The 13,209-nt window shown below is 54.3% G+C and overlaps 1 protein-coding gene across 3 annotated transcripts; it reads left to right on the top strand.

Annotated features, from left to right (window-relative positions):
* The first annotated feature begins 6,330 nt into the window (after positions 1–6,330).
* On the top strand, positions 6,331–10,085 carry LOC101425279 (pulmonary surfactant-associated protein A). 3 transcript variants are annotated; one of them, XM_004467370.4, is made up of 5 exons: positions 6,331–6,437; positions 7,038–7,231; positions 7,421–7,540; positions 8,153–8,230; positions 8,680–10,085. In XM_004467370.4, the coding sequence occupies exons 2-5, from the start codon at positions 7,063–7,065 to the stop codon at positions 9,054–9,056; spliced, it is 744 nt and encodes a 247-aa protein (XP_004467427.1). In that variant the 5' UTR covers positions 6,331–6,437; positions 7,038–7,062; the 3' UTR covers positions 9,057–10,085. The 3 variants fall into 3 exon arrangements, with proteins under 3 accessions (XP_004467427.1, XP_004467424.1, XP_004467425.1); XM_004467367.4 differs by having other exon boundaries at positions 6,340–6,437; positions 6,911–7,231; XM_004467368.4 differs by having other exon boundaries at positions 6,387–6,437; positions 6,929–7,231.
* Positions 10,086–13,209: the final 3,124 nt, after the last annotated feature.

Raw genomic sequence — 13,209 nt, 5'->3', positions numbered from 1 at the left:
TAAGATGCTTTGGGTTCAGTTAGAACAAGGTCTGGATCAGGCTCTAGAACCTGAAGGCTGCATGGCCTATGCTAAGTTTTGGCACTCCATTGAGCCTCAGTTTCCCCATCTGTTACAAGGGAGTAAAAGCCGACCCTGCCTCTCAGCCATCTGGGAGGGACGTGGTGTATTCCAAAGGCCCAGTGGTGGTGCCCAGGAACACCACTTCACATTTAGCTGCTCCAGTGACATGGCACAGGGCTGGCCTCTGGATGAAGAGGGGTGGACAAGCAGCCAGGGAGACCCAGGGAAGGAAGGAGGAGCAGAAGGCCCTGTTCCAGCTGCCCAGGCCAGGGGGGTTCATGAGGACCCCGTGGTGGGGGGGGGGTCTGGGGACTAGGCTGGGTCTCCTGCCCCTGGCCCTCGGCGAATATGGGTGAATGCACAGGGCCGTCGTGCCTCTGTCCACCTGTCTGTCCCCATCTGCCCTTATTTTTAGTCCCCCAATCTCAGGAGGCCACAGGAGGTAGGGCTGTGGGTAAAAGGAGGCTGAGGACCCTGGGTGAGAGAGCTGTGCTTCAGGGGCGCAGCCGGGAGAGAGGACACCCTGGGGCCGCCGGAGCTTGTGTCCCCATGGCCCCGGGGTCCTGACTCCCCCTAGTGTGCCCTCATCTGAGTCCCCCCCCCTCCAGGGCCCCTCTCTTTTCTCTCCCTTGTCCCTCCCATCCAGGCCATCTCTCCTTGCAGGCCTGGGGCAGCTCTCTCTTCCCTTCAGTTTTGGGGTGTGCCCACTGTGCCAGTGTATCTTGGGCTAATCCCTGCTCCTTCCCTAGCTCAGACTTACCCGTGTCGTTTGGCCACACTGTTTGCTGTGGGCTTTGCTGGGAAGGAACGTCTGGCCATGGATCTGTGTTGTCCTGTCTCCCGTTTGCATGAAAGGGCAGGGACTTCTCTTCCTTCTGTGCCCCTATTGCTCCCAGGGCCAAGCTGGACATGGGGAAAGATTGTGTACAGGTTCTTTGTCCCATGGGCGTCTGCAGGCCATTGGGCAGACGGAGCCTCTGCAGCAGGCTGGGCTCAGGGGACGTGCTGCTGGTGCTGACAAGGCTCCATGGTGGGAACAGACCTGGCCTTGGCCAGCGTCCCTGCAGTGGTCATCTGCCTCGCCTGCACTCCTGCTGGCCCGCACTCTCTGAAAGCCTGGGCCCTGGCCCCTGCTCTTAGGTAGTGTAGGGCTCACGGCCCAGTATGTCCATTCAGATCTCACATGGGAGCCTGCTGCTGGGCAGGCACCCCCACTGCAGGGCCACGTGGCTTGGGGCCTGAGTTCCAGCTCTAGCAGAGGGTGGGCCCAGGCTGCGTGTGCAGGGGCTGAGTTCCTGATTTAGGCTTAGATGAAGATGAAGCAGGAATCCCGATGTTTGGATGTATATTCATATTCCTAAATTTCACATTCCTTCCATTCTCCAGAGAACCAAGCTATCAGCTGGAGCCTGTGTTTGCCCACAGTGGCTTCTCCCCAGGTCGGTGAATAACAACCCCAGCACCCGGCCAGCTCACCTGTTGGTTTTAGAGGAATCAGAAGACTCGAAAGAACACCAGGAGCTGTTTTTCAAAGCAAGGTCCCAGATCTTGCAACCAGTGCAGGTGCACTGTGTGGACTCTACAGGGCCTGGTGGCAGGGAAGGCTTAGCCCCCCCCAGGGAGGCGGCGTCCAGCTGGTGTGCAGGAGCAGGCCCTGCTCCCGGGCTCTTTATTCAGCTGTGGGGCTCGCCTGCCAGGCCTTTGCTGCACTGTATCATCTCTTCAGCCCAGTGACTAGATGACCTTGGTATCCCCTCTTCACGGTAGGCGTCTGAGACCCCAAGAGCCCGTGCACACAGGTGGCCACGCTGTCTTCTCCAGGGCTCGTGCTCTTGGCTCCATGCATGGCTGCCCTTGGCCCTTGTCTGAGCCGGGTTCTGTGCCCCTTCCCGCTGCTTGTTCCCACACCAGGCTGGCACCAGGAAGGCACTCAGGCAACACTGGTGAAAGTTTGAATGAATGAATGAATGAGTGAATGAATGAAGTCCATCTGGTAAAGGAAGCCAGGAAGCAGAGGCATGGGCTCTGTTTGGAATGGGAATGGTGGGGCTGGTCATACTCTCTCCACAAGCACTTGTCACAACTCTCCAAGAGTCCTGGTTTTCACCACCAGAGGATCAGTAATTTGGGGGGTGGTAGGACACCCCACAGTGAAAAGAAACAGTTTTGTCTGTGACATCACTGAGATACGGAAGACCCCAGGCCCCAGCTCCAGACTTCCCCTCACCCTGGAGAGTTTGGGAGCCTCCCTCCTGGTGGCTGCTCACACCAGTCTCTGGAAGGCCCTCCTGCTGGGGGGGTCGACCCCTCTCAGGCAAACCTGACAGAGCTGCACCCCAATAAATAGCTTGTGTGTTGCTGCCATCTAGTGGTCAAGTTTTTTCTTGAGCGGTTCCAAAATCTTCAAGCTTGAACTCGCTACGTATTTTCATTTGGATATCAAAGAGGTATCTCAAATTTAACGTATCCAAAATCTAACTCCTAATTTCTACAAACCTCTATTTTCTCCTTTCTGCACACCTCACTTCAGCTAATGGAAACTCTGTTCTCATCACTCATGACAGTATTGCCTGATTTCTCTTTTACGCCCTATTTCCAGACCAGCAAATCACACTGGCTCTTTATTCAGCCCACATACAGTATCTGACCACTTTTAAAAAATCATCCTTGCAGCTAATATTCTTGACCAAGCTGCCATCATCCCTAATTTTGGTTTCTGCAATAACCTTCTAACTGGCCTCCCTCCTTGCTGGAGAGTTTATTGTCTATACAGGAGTCAGTCACTTTGAAGGTTTTGCTGGGATGTCACTGAATCAGTAAGTCCTTCCTTCTCATCTAAAACAGTGCATAGCTCCATCCCAGCACTCTCCTTTTGCCTCCAGAGCATCTGTCCCCACCTGGCATATTATGTATGGGTGTAGATGCCCTGTCTGTTTCTGCACGGTGTTGCCTCTGATCTGGAAGCAGGGCCAAGTGTCAATAAGCCTTGTTGTAACAGAGGAGTGGGTAAGAGATTTGACGGTTCTCCAGCCAGCTGACCAGGGCTGCTGGCGAGCAGATGCCTCTGGCCCGGGCTCCTGGGGGGGGGGGGGGCGGTGTTTCCCCCAGCTCAGCACGGTAGCCTGAAGACAACGCCGGGGCAGGAGGAACACTGGCCCCGCTGTCCCTGAACAATATGGGTGCCCCTGTCCTGCTCTGCCAGGAGTCTGCCGCAGGTGAGGCTGGGGCTGTGGTGGGGAATAAAGGAGGGGGCATTGGGGGAGGGTGGGGACTGCAGACTCTGAGGCCGTTGAGTCCCGGGCGCTGAGGGAGCACTGGTCCAAAGAGGGGCTGCACTGGTCTGTGCCCTCAAATAAATATGTCAAGCAGCTAATATTTTTGAGTGCTCGCTATTCTCTAGGCACAGCACCAGGTAGCATGTAACAGTGGCCCTGAGATAAGGTCTTATGAATGCCATTTTAAATGAAGTGAATTTCAGGGAGCTGAATTCAGCAGCTTTCCAAGGGGAAACCGCTAGGGTGGGGTAGAGCCCAGGCTGCTGCCCCGGTAGCCCCAGGGACCAGGAGGACAGGTTCTCTAGGATGTCAGGGACATGTGTGCTGGACACAGCCAGGCCTCTTGGCTGGGGAGCCGGACACTGCCTGTTCCGGCACAGACCGTCGCTGACGCTGTCCCACCTGGGCCTAGCCAGACCCTTCTCAGCTGCTTGGAGCTTCTGGATGCTTAGAATGAGTCCAGGGGGTTCTTTCGTGCTGCTTCAAAGAGTGGTGGTAGCTAGAGAAACTCTTCTTTCATAACGAGTAATTTAAAAATATGTGTTATAACCAGGATTAGCAGAGTTGGGCATAGGACTCTCTCACACACTGCTGGAGAAGTAAAAATGGATAGAACCTTTCAATGAACCCTCTTTATCCAGCAATTCCACTTTTCAGAATTTAACTTACAAATACCATTAAACAAGGGGGGCAAATACGTATGTTCATTGTTTTTCAATGCACTATCTTTTCCCTAAAGTTAAACAAGTTAGAGTATCCTAAATCTCTGTCAATAAATGTATCATTAAATCCACATAATGGATGAATTTACAGCTGATTAAAAAAAAATGGGCATCCCTACTGTTAACCCCCCAAAACCCAAAAGAGTGATATGGCTCCAAAATCAAAGGATACAAAAGTATATAAAATAAAAATCCCTCCCTCTTGCAACTCAGCCATACTTCTCCAGGAAAAAAGAGAAAATAAATAAGCCCTAAAAGATACAGTTGTTATTTTTATACAGATATGCAGTACTGATGAGCTCATATCCAGTATGTAAAGAACTACTATGGACATTGAGACAACCTTTAAAAAATGCGCAAGAGACTTGCAGAAACATTTCTCAAAAGACTATCATCCAAATTGCCAATCTGAATTTAAAAGACTAAAAGGAGAAAAAGTACCTTTATGGTGGAGAAGCCGGACACACACCACCTTAATCAAATGATCAAAGTGAGTGGCATCAGCGTTTCACAGACTGAAAAAATGCGTCACCTGGAAGCTGCGACGAGAACACAGCCCCCTGTGCCTGGCATTCCTGCCAAGCTGCAGAACTGGAAATGAGCCATGAGGTACAGCCCAAAGTGGGAAAACTCCACACAAGAACCATCTCATAATCTTCAAAGAGTGTTACAGCCACGAAAGTTAGGGACAGGCTTTGGAGCTGTTTCAGACTGAAGAAGACTGAAGTGACCTGGAGAGGAAATGGAACTTGCAATTGTGCTGGGATCCTTTTGCAATAAAGGGCATGATGAGGACATTTGGCAAATTTTGCATACAGACTAAAAGTTATTTGGAGTTATTGTATCAATGTTAATTTCTTGATTTTGTTGCTATGTTATGGTTAGATAATAAAATGTCTTTGTATGATATAAATACTGATGTATTTGGGAACGATGGGTTATCAGGTTGGCAAATTTTCAGTGAAAAAATTTATTTGCACTGTACCTGCAACTTTCTATAAGTTTTATAATAATAATAAAAGAAAATCAAGGCTCAAAATTTTATGTACCCTGCTGGAGGCCGCCTGGGTAGTAACTGCGGTAGACTGATGTGCAGACGTGTCTGGCTGCTAAGCCCTCATCCTCCCTGACCCATCACGGGGACCTTGACAGCCCGGGGGCCTTCCCGGCTGACCAAGCCGAGCTCTGCTCTGTTCCCTACCAGGCCCCTCCAGCCAGAGCCTGCTCCCTCCTGCGCTGGCCCTTCTCTCCCATCCTGTGCCTGGTGCTGCCCTCAGACCAGGGGTGGAACTGAGCAGGCAGCTCAAAGCACCAATAGACACAGGCTGGTTCCCCGCCCCTAGGAGGTGGGTCTCCTTAGCCACGATCCCTCTCCCCAAAATAGCTCCACTCCCCCTGAGGATCTAAAGGCTTTTTGAACTCCTTGCAAGTAAGCATGGAGACATTTCCTCGTCTTGGTTCTCCTCTTGCTACCCACCCTACATTTAGAGCACCCATCGGGGCTTCACCTACCATTCCAGCCCTTAAAATTCTCAGGACTTGCCCATCACCTGTGACCCTCCTGGCACTGCCCTGCCTCCCAGCAGCTGGGCATTCCTGAGCAGAGGAAAGTGGAATATGCTGGAGGGTTGCCCCTAAATCTGCCCACATGCCCACCAACTCAGCTGCAGGCTCCAGGGACTTGGGATTCCCAGAGTGAGTCAGGCTCCAGCACAGGAGGAACGGTCAGCTTGAGCCATGGCCTGAGCACTGTCTGGCAACAGCCCGGGAAGCAGGCAGCCCCTGCACCCTCCACGAGCTCAGGAGGCCCTGGAGCTGGAACAGCCTTGGGGTGAAGTCACCTGGACTCAGGGCAGGTCCGCGCAGTAAGTGGCTGATCCGCCACGTGCTCTCTCACCAGCACGTGCAGCTTGCCTCTATTCTCTTCTGCCGTGGGCGTTTGGGGGTTGACAGTCCCGGAACTGTGTTGGCAGCCAGCACAGGGCCGAGCCAGGAGGGGCTCCTGCAGAAGGTGCCTCTGTCTGGGCATGCAGCGGGCCCTGGGCTTTCTCTGCCGGGAAGCCGGCTGGGCCCAGGCTTGGGGGAGGGTGGTGGCCTGCAGGCTGTGGGAAATCCCCCCCTTGAGGCCGGGGATCCTCCTTAGCAGGCTCTGTGCTCCCCTCCGGTCCTAAGTGCCCCTCCAGCCTGAGTGCCCTGCGAGGAAATGCCCATGTGAACTGGGGGCGGCTTCCTGCCCCGCCCTCCCCGGCAGAGCCCCACGTGACGGGGCCTCTGGGGGGTGGGGAGGCAGCCTGGGGGCCCCGCTGACCTATAAATGGTGCTGCCCCCGCTTGGCTCTGGGGCAGAGACCCACGTGGGCTGGAGGCTGTTTGTGCAGGTGAGTCGAGCCCCGACCCGGGGTCTGCCCTGCTGTGGCTCAGCCACAGGCTTCTGGGGGCCAGGCTGGGAAAGGGAGGGTCCCGTACCCCACTGAAGCATGTGCCACAGAACCGTCCCTACAGGTGCGGGAAGGTGGGCTTGCGCAAATCCTCACGCTTCGTTGTGCTCCTCAACCAGGTCCGGCCCATGCCGGGCATAGCAGGGCCTGCCGGTGGGGCAGCAAGGGACAGTTCCCCGGGAGGGAGCACCCCAGAGAGGGAGGAGGCACGCCTCACCCGCCACCACAGGGCCACACCACGGCCCTGGTCATCTCCGTCCATCCCTGACCCACGGTCCCTCAGGACCTGGTGCCAGGGAGCAGGTGGCGGGGCAGGAGGTGGGGCGAGGTGCCCCCTGCAGGCAGCTGGGAGGGGACGGGCAGGGCCGCGGGGCCCAGCGGGGCCAGCCCAAGCCGCCCTCTCCTGCGCCCAGGTCCCCTGCCTGTTTCAGCCCCCGCCCCGACTCCGGACGGCGTCCCAGACCAGAGGTGTGTGGACGCAACGCGGGCAGGGAGACCTCGCCGTGAGCTCTAGGTGGCCACCACCCTCTCCGCTCGCAGGACGGCAGCCGCCGCGGCAGCAGGGATGCTGCGCGCCCTGGCCCTCCCCCTCCTCTTGCTGGCGGTCTCCAGCACCCAGAGTGACGTGAAGGAAGTCTGTGTCGGGAGCCCTGGCATCCCTGGCACCCCCGGCTCCCACGGCCTGCCAGGCAGAGACGGGAGAGACGGAGTCAAAGGAGACCCTGGGCCTCCAGGTGCAGGCCCGGAGAGACCCCTCACCCAAGGGTCAGCTGTTGGAGGGGGGGGCACAGGGGCAATTTCCTGGGTGGGAGCTCCCTGAGGGTCTGCCCTCAAAACGCTCCTGCAGTGGCAGGCGAGCAGCTGCTGAAGGTGGGGTCCATTCGCTCCAGACCCTGTGCCTCCGTGACCCCTTCTCCTTGCAGGCCCAGTGGGCCCCCCTGGAGGAGTAGGGGGTCTCCCTGGGTGCGATGGGCTGCCTGGAGCCCCTGGCCTCACTGGCGAACGTGGCGACAAGGGAGAGCCTGGAGAAAGGGGTCCCCCAGGTGAGCAGGTGGGGCACTCAGGCCGTGCTGCGTGACCTCCCAAAGCTGACGAAGGGGTCGGGCAAAGGGTGCAAGGGAGGTCCCCAAAGAGCCCGTGGTCAACCCGGCAAGAGAACTGCCAGCGGCGAGACATCTGAGGTGTCCTGGCAGCAAGCCGTAATGCAGAAACTGTAGTGGCAGCCGCTACTGAGTCGTGGCTGCAGATGGGGAGAAGTGGGGAGTCAGGCGCAGGGAAGAGGGACCAGGAGGCATTGCCAGGCAGCGTTAGTGGATCAGGGGCTCCAGCAGATTGGTGCATCAGGGTCCCCTGTGCCCAGGGGCGTAGGCATCAAGGTCACTCAGAGCACAGGGGTGAGGAGCGGGGAGGGACCCTGCTTGAAACCGCTGCAGCCAGCCCTGGTCTGTGCAAGGGCGGCGGGGGAGGGCGGAGGCTGGGCAAGTGCTGTGCTGCATTGAAGGCTGCTGCGGGGGAGTGTGGAAGCCCCCAGCCCATGGGTACCTAGATCCTGGAGACCAGGGTGGCGTGCTGGGCCCTGTCCTGCCTGTGGCTGCTGCTGAACGCTGCTGGACGCTGCTGGCCTTGCGCAAGCCGGGGCGGGATTCTCTCCGCAGGGCTTCCAGCGCATCTGGACGAGGAGCTCCAAGCTGAACTCCAGGACCTCCGACGCCAAATCCTGCAGGCCCTGGGAGGTAAGGGGGGCCTCAGGGCCTCGCCGGGTAGGGGCTCCCACCGGTTCCCCCCAGGACCCTAAGGCCTGGCCACCAGGGGTGGACGTGCAGCTGGGAAAGGAGCCATGCGCCCCTTTTCTAACGTGCCTGTGACCCAGAGGCAGATGGAGGCAGGCACAGATCAGCTCCCGCAATCCTGGGGAGCAGGTTCTTGCTTTCTCCTGAGTCCCCAGAAAACTGCACTGTTCCTGACACATCGTAGACAGTCAGGAAATGACTGTTAAACGGGTGAATGGAATAATGAGTAGGCAATGAATGGTGAGGAGATGAGTGTCAGCCTAGACAGAAGTTTAGGAAGGCTGGGGTTGGAGGAGGGGGGAGCCTCAAAGGCCCGCGAGGTTGAGGGAGCACGGAGAGCCTGAGGGAGCAGGGGCTCACCAAGAGGCCTGGCCTGATGCCCCTCTGCTCAGTCCTCAGCCTGCAGGGGTCTGCGCTGGTCGTGGGGGACAAGGTCTTCTCCACCAATGGGCAGTCGGTCAGTTTTGACGACGCTGGAGAATCGTGTGCCAGAGCAGGCGGCCAGATTGCCATCCCCCAGAGCCCGGAGGAGAATGAGGCCATGGCGAGCCTCGTGAAGAAGCACAACGCTTACGCCTACCTGGGCCTGGCCGAGGGCCCCACCCCGGGGGAGTTCCGCCAGCTGGATGGGGCCCCCGTGAACTACACCAACTGGTACCCAGGGGAGCCCCGGGGGCGGGGCAAGGAGAGGTGTGTGGAGATGTACACGGACGGGCAGTGGAACGACAAGAACTGCCTGCAGTACCGCCTGGCTATCTGTGAGTTCTGAGCAGTGCCGAGGCCACAGCGCAGGTGGGCTCCACCTGCTCTATACCAGCCGCCCCCCACGATCACTGATCAGCCCCACACCTGCCCCGGCTGAGCGTCCCCGCACCCACACACCCCTTCTCAGCTTGCACTGCTGGCAGCCGCTCCAGCCTCCGGCTTTGGCATGCGATGGAGATTTCCTTTCTCCTCATCTAGCCCAGGTCCTTCTTTTACAGAGGGCAACCGTGATGCCCCAGGTCCCACAGAGGGTGCCTGAATGCACGGAGCTGAAGGTGCATTTGGGGGTCCTGGCACGCTGGGGCCGGGGGCACACCTGGCCAGCTCTGAATAGGTCAGAGGGCCAGGTGGTACCCCAGAATGGAGATGCCAAACCGCCCCAGGGACCGCCCTGCAGCATCCACGCACTTGCGTCAGGGTGTCCACTCAGCCTTTGTCCTGATGGCAGCCAGCCCAGGCCTCCCTGCAGGCCCAGACCGAGCCCAGGGACTTCCCGCCTCTCCCCCCACACCACTGCAGGCCTCGCGGGGTCCTCACACCACCCAGCCCGGCTGTTTCCTCCTTCCATGCGTTCAATCAGCTGTTTTGTTAGTGTCCCGGGGATGGTCAGGTACCCGTGACGCTGGGGACGTTTATTTTCCCTGAGCCTATTTCTTCTTTGCAGTGGGCATAAAATACCTGTACTGTTGCAATTGTTACTCCCTAACTACCAGAGCCCTCCTACAGACAGAGGCTATCTACTGAGCACGTACGGTATACCGAACCCCTCGGCGCATGCTTCCGTTGCATCATAGGAAGTATTGTCTAATCCCGACCACGATGCCGTGGGACCAACATCACTCTCCCCGAGGCTTGGCAAAGTCAAAGGTTTTGAGCATTTTCACATGGAGCAAGTAGCAGCAGCTGGGCCCAACTCTGGGCCTGAAGTCCATGCTCCAAAGCAACCCCCCTCCCCCCCCCCTCCCACCCCCATGCCAGGCAGAGATGATTAAAGTCTAATAAATCATGAGTGTGTTTGCATGAGTTTCCATTGCCTTTGGTTCCAGGAAACAGCACCTTTTGGGTTTTTATAAATCACATTAGCTCTGGCTCCGAGCCTGACGGAAGGGAGGGGGCTCAGCCTCGGGGATGCTTCCCTTGTTGGGTGGAAGGGGCCATCTGCTCTCCCCAAGCAGGTTGCACCAGTGGCCCAGGGGGACGTATGGGCATCGGCACAGGGGGCTGCAGTTAGGAACCTCCTGGTCTGAGGCCCCACAATCCCAGTGTGGGTGGAGGTATCAGGCCCCCGTGGCATGCTCCTGCATTGGCTGGTGCTCTTCTTCAGAGCTCAGCCTTCCCATCAGGATGAGCAGTTGGAGGGGTGATGTGTAGCCTCCGCTGTCTTTTCTTTTTTCTTCATATTTTATTTATTTATTTTAAAAGATACATAGATCATACAAAATGTTACATTAAAAAATATGAGGGAAGCGGCTGTGGCTCAGTCAATTGGGCTCCTGTCTACCATACAGAGGCTCTGGGTTCACTTGCCAGGGCTTCCTTGCAAAGACAGGCTGGCTTGTGCCCATGGAGAGCTGACGACCCATGCCCACGGAGAGCTGGTGCAGCAAGATGATGCAAGAAAGGGAGACAAGCAGACAGAGGAATGCTCAGCGAATGGACACAGAGAAGACAGAAAGCAAGCTGCAAGTGGGGGGTGGGGGGGAATAAATAAAACATAAATAAATCCTTAAAAAAAAATCTGAGGATCCCATATACCCCACTCCCCACTCCCCCACTCCTCCCACATCACCAAACTCTTTCATCAGTGTGGCACATTCATTGCATTTGATGAGTATATTTTGGAGCACTGCTGCACCACATAGATTATAGTTTACATTGTACTTTACACTCTTCCCCAGTACATTCAGTGGTTTATGGCAGGATATATAATATCCTGCATCTGTCCCTGCAGTATCATTTTGGACAACTCCAAGTCCTGAAAATGCCCCAATCACATCTCTTCTCCCCTCTCCCTGCCCTCAGCAACTCCCATGGCCACCGCCTCCTCGTCAATGATAGAGCTTCTTTCATTGCTAGAGTCACAACAATTCTGTAGTAGGATACCAGTAGGTGCACTCTAGTCCATATTTTATTCCTCCATCCTGAGGACCCTGGGATGGTGATGTCCACTCCACCTCTAAATTGAGAGGGGGCTTAGATCCCACATGGCTGATGGATGCGATTCTCCTGCTTGCTGCTGTAGACTCTCTAGGTTCTTGGTCAACCGCTGTCTTTTCTGAGCCTGTTCTTGGGCTTATGCTGGCAGGCAGCCTTAAACACTCTCCAGTCAACAGGAACTTAAGAACCAGAACTTCCTCATCTCTAAAAGCAACAAGCGTTTCCAGGCTGTTTGGACTTAAAAGCTCCTCACATTGCTTTAGCTGCCCCAAGCTGCTCCTGCCTGGAGGGCAATCTCTGGGAGGGCGAGCTGGAGAGGCATTTCCAGGGACCCGATGTGGGCACAGGCTGGCTCTGCCCCAGGCTGGGGAGGGAGTGGGAGGGCTAGCTGGGGTGCCCAGCGCTTCTCCTAGGCTTTTTTTGGAGGAACCAGAGATCGAACCCGGGACCTTGTCCATGGGAAGCAGGTGCTAACCACTCCCCTCTCTTGGGAGTTTGAGTTTCATTTTCTTAGTGCAGCACTTGCCCTGTGACAGCAGCCTTGGACTGTTTTCTGTAGTTTTGAGGAAGGGGACTTCCTTTAGGACTCCTCTGCAGCTTTTACCAGAGGGGAGTTGGGACAGTGGCTGCTTTGGACCCAGCCATCAGCCATCAGACCACACACGCCTGGATTTCAGAGGAATCGGTTTCTACAGCCCACTCTGGCACCAGCAAGCCGAACCAGGAGCCAGGGCTGTGGACCCCACTGTGCTGCCAGGAGGCTGGGAGATTGGGTTGGTAACCAGGGCAGGGAGGGCGAGAGTCCCTGGTATTTACGGCAATTTACCTCCTTTTCCTGCAGCTCTTGATGGATTCAGTGCCGTGTTCTCGGCGGCTCAAGTTATGGAAACTTTACCCCTAAAAAGTTGTGTCCAGGCACTTTTATCTCACCTAATTCCAACGACTAACTCAATTGTTCCTCTAGTGTTCAGCAAAATACACAGATTAGATAAATTGCGTAATCAAGTTCTCTTTGTTAATGAAAAAAAAGAAGAAAAAAACGCTTAATCATATTCATATCTCATAAAACCAAACCTCATATTCCTTTTGGACCTTTAGCATTAATATAGTCCCAACTTTACTTTTGCTACAAAAACATTACAAAGTTGTTGTTAACTATAGTCCACCGTGGAGTGGGTCTAGCTCAGTGGTTGAATGCCTGCCTCACACAGATGAGGTTCTGGGTTCCATCCCTGGTACCTCCTGAAAAACAAACAAGCAAAACTATAGTCTGTAAGTTACATTAGTTATATTTTCCTCATGTATCACCACATTCTTGAATTTTACGTGGATTCACATACATGAATTTTAGACTCACTGTGTCAAGTTGTATATACACTTGTTTTTAAAATTTTTACTGTAATTGCCTTGGATTTATAGATTCATCTGGGGACAATTCACTGGTGAAAGAGGTTGTTGATGTGGGAGGAATGGGAGGGTGGGCAGTGGGGTATAAGGGAACCTCTTATATTTTTTAATGTAACATTTTATGTGACCTATAAAAAAAGACAGTAAATAATTTGCAAAAAAAAAAAAAATAAACTCAGGAAAAAAAGTTCCATTTCGTTCCTTTTTTATTAAAAAAACCCAATTGCAGGTCTTTCCTTTTGTTCATATTTTGTCGTTTTCTCTGTAAAAGTATGCTTGTATTTTGTTAGATTGATTTTTACTTTATAATTTCTTTTATATTGCTAATATATTTTCTATTATATGCTTAATTAGTTATTTGACGTTTTTAAAAACCTAAACTTTATTTCAATTTCAAATGATAAAATAATATCAACAAATTATGGAAGAATTACTCCTAAAAAGTTCTGTCCAGGCACTTTTATCTCATCTAATCCCAACAACAAACTTAATGTTCCTCTAGTGTTCAGAAAGATACACAGATGAACACAGATTAGTTAAGTGACATATTAATGAAGAAAATGAAAAAAAGAAAAAATGCTTAATAATATTCA

The sequence above is a fragment of the Dasypus novemcinctus genome, chromosome 6 (genome assembly GCF_030445035.2).
Source record: "Dasypus novemcinctus isolate mDasNov1 chromosome 6, mDasNov1.1.hap2, whole genome shotgun sequence".
Taxonomy (NCBI): Eukaryota; Metazoa; Chordata; class Mammalia; order Cingulata; family Dasypodidae; genus Dasypus; species Dasypus novemcinctus.
Note: the sequence above shows the minus strand (reverse complement) of the source record. Positions and strands in the feature narration are given on the sequence as shown.